Source organism: Spermophilus citellus, assembly GCF_964194105.1.
Source record: "Spermophilus citellus genome assembly, chromosome: 9".
NCBI classification, from domain to species: Eukaryota; Metazoa; Chordata; class Mammalia; order Rodentia; family Sciuridae; genus Spermophilus; species Spermophilus citellus.
Genome location: NC_138191.1, coordinates 23,874,000 through 23,885,195, shown reverse-complemented (window position 1 = coordinate 23,885,195; position 11,196 = coordinate 23,874,000). Strand labels below are relative to the sequence as shown.

At 39.9% G+C, this 11,196-nt stretch overlaps 1 protein-coding gene across 1 annotated transcript; it reads left to right on the top strand.

Annotated features, from left to right (window-relative positions):
• Positions 1–5,026: 5,026 nt before the first annotated feature.
• Positions 5,027–10,660, top strand: LOC308657249 (ciliary microtubule-associated protein 3-like; the record flags this gene model as incomplete). Its single annotated transcript, XM_081308783.1, has 6 exons — positions 5,027–5,093; positions 5,279–5,418; positions 6,410–6,508; positions 7,244–7,371; positions 9,453–9,570; positions 10,592–10,660. 6 exons carry the CDS (start codon positions 5,027–5,029, stop codon positions 10,658–10,660), a joined length of 621 nt encoding a protein of 206 aa, XP_081164909.1.
• Positions 10,661–11,196: the final 536 nt, after the last annotated feature.

Genomic DNA, 11,196 nt, shown 5'->3' with positions numbered 1-11,196 from the left:
TGACTTCATAGAGAATGTAACCTACCTCACACAATTTCACACACAACTCAATGGGATGCCATGATGGTAATATAGAGGAGGAAAACTCAGAGGATACTATGTGTTTCAGCATATGAGTGCTCAGACATACCAACGGTGGAGGACAGTGAAGTCGTCAGGCTGCTGCCCGACATACTGCACAATGACTATGTCTACAATTAAGAAGATCGAAAGTCATTTCACACAAGCTGTTCAAGGAAATAGAAGAGCCTAGTTTTCAACGGACACCAAAACAAAAGCTAGAGTTAAAGAACAAGAACCCTTCGACTTACTGGTTTCTGATAACAGAAAAAAAAATCCAACAGCTTTAACTGAAGCTTTAGCAGAAACAGGGATAGTACCTAGACAAATATCATAAGCCACTGAAGTCAAAAAGGAGAGGAGGGCTGTGAACTTATTGTTCTTGAGGAAACTGTGAATTGGCTAGGCCTGCCAAATTTAAAAAAAAAATTATTTTATTGTTTTGTAATATATCTACCAAAAGGGTCTAAATCATAACTGAACACATTGGTGAAATATTCCAGGCAAAAGACTCCTATTCGTATTCATTATCAGCCTGCTCCACCAAATGTCTCCCCATATATCTTTAGATTTTATATAAATTGATTCGTGCAGTGTGTAGACGTCCATGTCTGAATTACTCCATACAACATTGTGAGATTATATTACTGCCTGTGCAGGATTTTGTTCAAGTTCATTGCTATAAAATAGTCATTTATATAAGTATTCCACAATTTGTTCTTTCTATTCTATTTTTTATAGTCATTTTTGTTTCCAATTTCTTCATCAGTTTCTGCCTCAGCCTCTTGAGTAGCTGGGACTGCTCAAGTAATAGTCCACACTTGACACTTGATATTTATGATTTTTTTCATCGTATATTTATTTTCACCTTCATAAAAGTCTATATTTGCTAAAATTCATTCAATTTCATTATCTGCCATTATCTCTTCAACTCTTGCATCTACCACACTCTCTGTCTCCATCCCTTATGTAATTCCAAATAAAAATGTATCCAATCTTTTCATTACTCATCGTACTATCATTGTACTTACTATCTCTTACACTATTTTATGTATTTTCTACCCTTTTGCTTCTCCAAGCTTAAGTGTGGATACTTTCGTCGGATCCATTTTCCATTTCATTTATTCTTTTTTAATTGATTTTATTTTTTAAATACATGAGAGTAGAATGCATTACAATTCTTATTACACATTAGAGCACAATTTTTCATAAGTATGTTCACACCAATTCGTGTCTTCATATATGTACTTTGGATAATGATGTACATCACATTCCACCATCATTGCTAAGCCTGCCCCCTTCCTTCCCCTCCCACGCCTCTGCCCTATCTAGAGTTCATCTATTTGTCCCATACTCCCTCTCCCTATCCCACTATGAATCAGCCTCCTTATATCAGAGAAAACATTTGGCATTTGATTTTTGGGGATTGGCTAACTTAGCATTCTCTTCTCCAACTCCATCCATTTACCTTCAAATGCCATGATTTTATTCTGTTTTATTGCTGAGTAATATTCCATTGTGTATATATACATGCCACATTTTTAAAATCCATTTATCTAGTGAAGGGCGTCTAGTTTGGTTCCACAGTTTAGCCATTGTGAATTGTGCTGCTATAAACATTGATGTGGCTGTGTCCCTGTAGATTGCTGTTTCTAAGTCCTTTAAAAGGAATAGCTGGGTCAAATAGAGGTTCCATTCCCAGTTTTCCAAGAAATCTCCATACTGCTTTCCATATTGGCTGCACCAATCTGCAGTCCCACCAGCAATGTATGTGTATGCCTTTTTCCCTATATGCTCGCCAACACTAATGAACAATTGATAAATTTGGCATCAATCTGGATGTAGGTGGGCCCACATTGACACATGAACAGGAAATTAATGGGGAATTTCTCTTTCCTTTTAATACAATGGAAATTTTATTGACTTTGTTTTTAGGGTCTGGTTTATTTTCTTTTAGCCTCTTACCTCAGAAGCCATGAATTTACTTTATGGTCACACATTTCCTTGTTTTCTTTTGCTTCCAAATGTTTGCCATGCGACTAGTCCTGTTGCTTTCTCCAAAATCTCAAGCCAAGCATGGTTATTTTAAATTCCACATTTAATGGAATTTGAATTTCCTTGGGGTCTATTTCTACTACTCTTACTGATTTATTTTAGTATGAGTAGTTATTTTATATTGAAAGTCAAATATTGTGCATGGAAAAATATCAGTTCAGGGTCTCAATGTTATTATCTTCAAAGATAATTTACTTCTGTCTCCTGCATGCAAGAAGGGGAGAAGCAAATTATTTTAGTGCAATTGGGAATTGAGTTGATGCAAAGTTGGATTTCAGAGGCTTTTGAGAGCTCATCTATTTCTTTTTACTCTCATTTCCAGGGTTTATCTCTTTAGAGACCTAACTAGAATTCTAGAGTGTTTTCCAATCTCTCCCTCTTCATATCCAGCCTAATTTTTTCCCCAGTTCTCAAACCATCTGTCTAAAGTTCTGCTCAAATACTCTACTTCTCAGCCAGCTTTTTAATTAGCAAATGTCCAAAAAGAACAACACACCAACCGTTGGACTCACCCCTCGGTAGAGTTTGATCTGGTTTTTGTAAATCTCTGGGATTTAGTCCCTGCATTTTTTTTTCTTCCTTAATATCTCTGATAACTTGAAACATATTTATTTATTATGTCCAGCTTTTCTACCCAGGTTTTCTTGGCTAGGAGATTAGTCTGAAGTAGATCAGGCTATCAATGTAGAAATTGGTTGCCATATCTTCAGCACACTTTATGAGATGTCTCTTGACATCTCATACTAATGCAAACGTTATTTTTAAAAAACACTTTTTCATCCAAATTCAAATTCAAACTGAGAACTTACAAATGTTAAAATTACCTAAAATATTAATGAAAGTGATACGTTATAAAATCAGTATCAACATCTCTTTACATTCTATTTACCATTGGTATTGCCATAATCATAATTTGAGTAGCAGAATGCTTCGAGAAACTGAACGACTTTGAGATTCTATCTTTATTCCTTTTAAGCTTGGCTCCTCCTAACAACTTTCTATATTACTGGGCTTTCTACATTATCTCTTGGGAAAAAAATTAGTACTAATAAATATAAGTACTTCCAGTTTTGCAGGACATTTGAATGTTATATGGTACATGAAACAATTCATTATATAACTGGACAATGCATTGCAGGATGTTTAGCCTCTGTGACCAGTTGACCAGAAGCATCACCTTAATAATTTTTAAACAAAAATGCTTTCCGCAACTGGAAGAAATGATTTTTTTTTTGTACCAGGGATTGAACCCAGGAGCACTTAACCAATGAACCACATCCCCAGGGATATAGGGTCTTGTTAAGTTGCTTAGGCCTCACTAAGTTGTTGAGGCTGGCTTTGAACTCACAGTCTTCCTGCCTCAGCATCCAAAGCTGCTGGGATTAAAGGTGGGTGCCATGGTTGAAAGAAAGGATTTTGACTGTTCTAATTACAAAGAGATGATAAATGTTTGAGGCCAAAGATATGCTTACCATGATTTGCATATTACACTATGTAAACACATGCCGAAACATCACATAGGAATCCATAAATATGCAGAATTATTATGTGCCTATTTAAAACACAAAAAATATTTTAAATGCAAACCAAAAATAAGTGCTTCCACAATTTTCCAAAATATACTTTAGGCCCCAGATTCACTTTGGGGGGGAATCTTTATCATATCTATAAAATTCAGAATTTTATAGATTATAAATTAATGAAGGGGCTGGGGTTGTGGCTCAGTGGTAGAGAGCTCGCCTACCATGTGTGAGGCCCTGGGTTCAATCCTTAGCACCACATAAAAATAAATAAATAAAATAAAGGTATTGTGTCCATCTACAACTAAAAATATTTTTTAAAAATAATTAATTAATGAAGATACTGCTAACCCAGAGTGTGTGTGGATCCCAAGTCATCTTTAAGGGGCCAAAGGGCAGTGTGAACTGGTTACATTATGTCTCCTGTTACCTCCAACACCTGGATAACTCCATGTCTCCTGTTACCTCCCACACCTGGATAACTCCGAAGGCCAGCTTAAAATCCACTAAAACAAGTTAGTGTTAATATCCAAGACAAGGTGAAGAAGTCAACAACAAACAGACTGACGTTTTTTCATGGGTTAGGATGGATGGGGTGCTCATAAGCTAGATGGACATTATCTTCAGTAATGACCACCTCTTGAGTGATCAACTACAAAGTACCAGGCAATGCATTGATATGATCCTATCACCTTAATCCTGTCAGTATCCCTACAAAAAGGTAATATCAGTCCCAATTTAGAGATAAGCAAAAGGGGGTTTCAAATTAAATATTAAGCATTTCTATGATTCCACTGCACTCTACCTGTTCCACTCAGAGCCACCAATCTTTAATAAAAAGACTCATGATGGTCTCCATCTTCTCCACCCCACCTCACTTCACAATATCCCCAACCTCCTTCTCCATCCCCCCCAGGAAGGTAGGAGGGGCAGCCTGATTGGAAGGGGCTGAAAACAGGTAAAAGGGCCTAAGAGGGACCTGGCAAGGAACTAGATCTCAGCTCAACGCCCCTGGCACTCCCCTGCCCACTCTCCTACCCCAACCTCAAACTTCCTTCCATCCTTGAAGTTCAGACTTAGGGTACTGAACCCCCTCTCTACCTCTTCAGCAGTGCATTCCTCCTGAAAGTTTCCAAACCCTTTGCCACCCCCCTTGCCCACTCAGCCCCTCCAGCTGGGCTTCTAACAGACCTCCTACCCCTGGCCCAGGTGCTGAACTCACTGCCCTCTGGGTTCTCTGCCCAGAGGTGCAGACTCTCACCTCCTGCTCAGCACTACCACTTGCTGGCAGCCAGGATCCTGTGCCTCCACCCAACCTCCCCAGCTGGGGCCAGGCTAGTGCCTCTGTTCCCTTGGCTACTCAGTACACAGTGCTACAGGAGCTGTGAGAGATGTGCTCCAGCAGAGCTGGTGAGGAGGCATGCCCAGGAGTCCAGAGCACAGGGAAGGAAAAGGCTGGTGAGGCTGGAAGGCTGGAGGGGAAGGAAGTGCAGTGGCCCCTAGGTGGAGTTTGGTCTGTTTTTTTTTGTGAGAACTCCTTGGGGCCCAGGCCTCTGTTCTACTGTCTGGACTCTCCTCTCCTCCACAGCTTGCAGAGATCCAGTGCCTTCCCTAACCTGGAGTTTGTCTTTCTTGATTTTCAGGGTTGCCGAGTAACTACTTCTTTGGATCATGCCAACCCAGGAGGCTTTTTCCTCACTTCTATCCCCCAAACCGGATGGGGAACAACTTTCTCCCTCTTAGGGGATTTCCTCACACAGGGCCTGGATGTTACATGACAGATGTGAGTATTCACTTTCCCTTACAAGGAACTGTTTCCTGGATGTGGAAGGGAGACCCAAGTCCCCTGGAAAACAAACGCTAGGCTTTGTGATCTTCTGGGTCAGAGCATGAGAAAGTGCCTACTGGGCAACCAGCTGTCCCAGCCAATACAGAGAGTAAAGGACCATGTTTCCACCCAAGGCAAGCAAGCCTTGTCTCCATATGGTCCCACTCCATCGCCACCTCAAAGGCTCTGAGCCAAGGCCAGCACCTTCCCACTGGTCCTACCTTAAGGCTGCCAGGTGCAACTGGAACAAGTTCAGACCTATGAGATTCAGAGGATGGAATTTATTAGAATGCACAAAGATGTCATTTATTCTACCTGTCCAACCACATCCCTCTTTTAATCAGCTTTTTCCTTGCTGCTACCAAAAGACCTGATAAGAACAATTTTAAGGAGGAAAAGTTTATTTCAGGGCTCATGGTTCAGAGGTCTCAGTCCATAGATGGCCAGCTTCATTCCTTGGGGCCTGAGGGGAGGCGGAACATCTGGTGGAAGAAAGCAGCTCAGAACATGAGGGTCAGGAAGCAGAGAGAAAGCTCTGCTCATAAGAACATAACACGAACCCCAAAGCACACCCCAGGGACCCACTTCCTCAAGGCACACTCTATCTGCCTAGAGTTGTCACCAAGTTAATCTCTATGCTGGGGAGGGGAATTTAAGCGCTGATTAATCAGCTCAAGGCTGTTGGAACAAAATCATTTCACCTCTCAACTTTTCTGCATTGTCTCATACATGAGCTTTTGGGGGACATCTCACATCTAAACTATGACACAACCCCTTGCAAAATTACATGTATGATTTATGTGATTATTGTGTGGTATTGACCTTGAAGGAGTCAAGAGAGAAAGAGCAATGTCTTACAGAGTAGTTCAGATGAAGGCTGTTCACTGTGGTATTAATGTTTTTCTTTACTCCTTCTCTCTTTTTATTCATATATTACTACTTGAAGTCCTATGGCTTGGCATACAACCTGACCAAGATTCCAACCAGTACAAAAGGATATACTCTTGGAGCCAGAACAGCTATGAGGTTTAAGCCAGTCAACAAGGTAAAATGCTGGGATTTTATGATGATCCATGTGACTGCATGAAATGTTTGGGCATTAGCTTTGCAGAAGTGTGTGTATATTGGGAAGAGCAAAAACAGTTCACTGAAAAAATAGTCCCAACAAAGGATTTTAGTGCTGAGATGCATGAGGTCAAAATACTGGAAAATGCATTTATGTACGTCATATTATCCTGTCAGTTAAAAAAACAGGTTCTAACTTTTCTATCCTTTTGTGAGATTGGATTTTAAGTCTAATCTTTAGTAAAGGATCCTAATCTCTTTCTCTCACTCTCTCCCTCCCTCTCCTTGTCTTTCTCTCTTTCTCTCATGAAGTGGGTAGGGATGGGACCCAGGGACTCACTAGGCAAGTACATCATCACTGAGCTACATCCTTGGACCAAGGATCCTAATCTCTGATTGAATGTTTACTTTCATGGAAACTCAAGGGACACTGGCTCTCAAAATTTCTCAGTGGGACCAGGGGCATAGTGACTGCAAAAGTTGTCTTGGTTCCCTGCTCAGCCTAGGTTTATTACTACAACCTATACATCCAGCATGACTGACTCACATCTATAGCTTGGTTTTCTATCCATATAAGCCTATTTGTATATCTTGAAATGGCTGAACCATGGCTGATTTATAAATAGGAAAAGGACAGTTGAGGGTTTTTGAAATGGAAGCATTTCTGTGTAGGTGTGTCTCCCTTTAACACATTGAATTTTTTTCTTGGTAATAGGAATCGACACTTCACCCAGGCAAGTACCAGAGAGTAGAGAATTGGAAGGAAAAAACAAAGCAAAGTTTTGTTCCATTTAATGTCTTGATGCCTCGATTTCAGAGCTATTCAAAAGACAATTTCCCTGGGTATGTCTCCTCTTTTCTCTAGTATAGTTCATCAGTAAGCAATAGAAAAAGAAGTCCATAAATCAGTGATTATAACAAAACCATCCCACTCAATAAGAAACCACCCATCTTTAAAGATTTAATCCTCTTATCTCCCAGATCTCTGGCCTTGTGTAATTGCAAAATCACAGTTATTCATCCAGTCAGTATTTATCAAGATGCCAAATAGTTTGGGTTTGTTTGTTTATTTTTGTTTGTTTTGTTTTCCCAGTACTGGAGAATGAATCTCTGAGCCACATCTCCAGCCCCATTTACTTTTTTATTTTGAGACAGAACCTCACTAAGTCACCTAGGCTGACCCCAGACTCGAAGTCCTCCTGCCTCAGCCTCCTGAGTCCCTGATAGGACAGATCTGTGCCATGACACCTGGCTACTTTGTAGTTTGTACTTTGTGGGTTGCAAAGTTCTTGCAGTAAACCCACCTCATGAGGCTCTGAGCTTGGACTCTAGAGTCCAAATAGATGAGAAGTAAATACACAACGAAATACCAATAGTAGTAAAGACGGTGACCATGTAATTTATCTGTCCAACTGTGACACTTCTGAGAGTGAAAGGGAAGCAGCCATGAGCTGGGGCTGTTGTGGACAAACCAAAAAGTACAGTGACTGGGAAAGGGGCTATGAGAAACTTTAAACAAGACCATGATATGAAGGTAGTGGGTGGTTAAGAAAGGATGCTCTGAGTACATCACACTTGATCTGATTTTTGAGTGACAAGATTGAGCCAGCCCTGGGAAGATCTGAAGATAGCACACCCTGGGCAGAAGAGGTCGGAAGTGCAAAGGCTGTAAACTGGGAAAGAACTTGGTGTGAGGGAAAGAAGAAGAAGGCCAGTATGGCTAGAGGGCAGTGAGCAAGAAGGAAGAGAGAGAGGGAGGAGAGGACTTTGTGGGTGAAGGGGCTTATTCTTAATGTGTTAGGAAACCACTCGGAATGTATGAAATTGCACAGCAAAGGGTCAGGATCTTTCTTTTACTGATGAGAAGTCCAAAGATCATACAGTGAAAGTAACTTTTTCAAGTTTGTGTTAAGAAAGTTGAAGTGTTTAATCTTGACCCCCATGTCCACCACAGTAGAATTAACACCAAAAATAAAGTTTTTTTTTTTAATTTTGTATTTTTTCTTTTCAGTTATACATAACTGTAGAATATATTTTGACATATCATAGATACATGGAGCATAACTTCCCGTTCTTCTGGTTGTGCATGATATGCAGTTACAAAAGTTCATTCTTCCTGATGGCTGAATAATATTACATATGTATATATAACAGATTTTCTTTATCCATTCATCCGGTGAAGGGCATCTAGGTTGGCTCCATAGCTTAGCTATTGTGAATTGAGCTGCTATAAACATTGATGAGTCCATGTCACTATATTATGCTGATTTTCAGTCTTTGAGGTATATGCCATGAGTGGGACAACTGGGTCAAATGGTGATTCCATTCGAAGTTTTCTGAGAAATCTCCATACTGCTTTCCAACATTCAGTGCCACCAGCAATGTATGAGTGTACCTTTCCCCCCACATCCTCGCCAATATTTATTATTAATTGTATTCTTGATAATTGCCATTCTGACTAGAGAGAGATGAAATCTCAGTGTAGTTTTCAAAAGACACAAGTTTGAGGAACAAAGACAATTCTAAAATAATCCATGGCCAAGAAATTTAATTGGTTCCGCTTTGATGTCCCTAGATTGCAGATAGATTATTTCAACATTTTAACCATGAACTTTAAATAATAGAACTAATTTATCATTATCATAGATCTCTTCTAGCAACACCTCTTTAGAGATCTTCTGGTGCCCAGCTCAGAACACTGAATTGTACAAATATTTTTTAAAAGCAGTCTATACGTTAGCTAATAAGAAATTCATTAACAAGCAAAAGCACCCCACGCTTGCCCAGCATTAAAAAGTTAATCAGTCCATTGCCTTCTCCCAAGAGGTTAAACCTACTTCAGTGATGGCCATGCTACCTACTAATGGAGTTCGTCCTATGCCACTGACTCATTCGACATGATGTTTGTATTTTTTTATTTCTAGCCCTGGTACATATAACCCAGAGAAGAAGCCATTCCCAAAAATTACTTGGCCAATGAAATTTGGATCTCCAGACTGGGCTCAGGTTCCAAGTCTTCAGAAAAGAACTCTAAAAGCTGAGGTAATAAGATGGGATTTCTGTAGATCGCTCTAATATGTTCATATATATCAAGGGTTAATAACCAGAAGCTTGTAAATGAAGTTCATGGTCCCCTGAAATTATATCCACAGTTTTGTGTGCATAGAAATATGAGGATCCTTTTGAGAGAGTTACATAGTTTCATTAGATTTTTAACAGTGTATAGGACTGATTTAAAGTCATGTCATCTTATTTGTTCCTCAAGTCATCTTTTGGAGTAGGTTCAGGAGAAATATCCCTTTAAGACAATGGATGATACTGGAACCAGGAAGATTGATTCATACACGTTCTACAACTGGAATACAGATGTTTTGACTCCTGATGCAGTGCTCTTTCTGACATAACACTTCAGTGTTAAATGATTGGAGGGTTATAGAGCACTCTGGTTAAGAGCACAGACTCTGGGGATAATACTGCCTGAGTTCAAATACCAGCTCCTGTGTAGACTAGCTATGTGATCTTAGGCAAGTCCTTTAACTTTTCTAAGCTTCTGTTTTCTTACCTTTAAAATGAAATAATAACAGAGTTGATCTGATATGGTTGTAAAGATTAATAATGGAGAGAATGTAGAAAAGCATTTAACTCAGTAATGATAACATATGCTTCTGTCCATGTTAGCCATCATACTTCTTGAAGTACCCTTCTTTCCTAGTGGAATTTAGGATTAATTCTGCTAAGGCATATAGGTAACATTAATAATTAATATAACATATTAATATAATTGTGCTAAGGCATGCAGGTAACATTCAAGAATTAGACATATAATCCGTGTCTTCAAGAAGCCAAACAACTTTTTTTTATCATAGTAAGATTATAAATGGTTGATGTGCACATATATTGAGAAAATGTCTGAGGCTGGATTACTAGAAACTGGGGTTTACCTGGGCCACACAGCTAGAATGCATGCTTCTATTTTGCATGCAAGGTCCTGGGTTCAATCCCCAGTGCCACACACACACAGGAAGGCAGAGGATTCTCATTAGAACATTGTCTTTCATTGCAGCTGTCCACAGACAAAGAATTTAGAAAGCATCGGAACCGAGTTGCTTACTTAAGCCTGTTTTACGATTGAGAAGTGATCACTTCCTTCACATGCTTCTCCTGATCACAGACTCTTCAGAATAGAGGACAGAGCTGCTCTTGGTCTGCATCACCACGGCCCTCATGTCTTTCAGCCCTGGGCCCAGAACGTGTTAAGGGGCTCACAACTGAGATTTGTGAGCATAAAAACTGGTTCTAGTGTTCTGTCTCCTGCTGTTGGTTTATGATCTGGGGGTTCCTGGTGGGTGTTCAGGTGGATGGTTTCATTTGAGTGAAAGACTCTTGGGCCCTTGCCCTTTATTCACAATTCCCAGGACCAGCCTTATATGTTCTACAACTAGCTCTGGTAATATGTAGCTGTTGGCCTACATGTATCAAGAGCTTGGATGGGATGTGGGCTTGCTGGACATGGAGGATGCTTAAATGTGGGTTAAATCATTCCTGATTTAGGAGTTCTTCCAAGCTTTAGTGTGGAGTAGGAAGACCCTGAGTTGGCTGCCTTTCCCAGACTAACATAAAACACAGAGAACCAAAAATTCCCCCCTCCCACTACATCATCTATTTAAT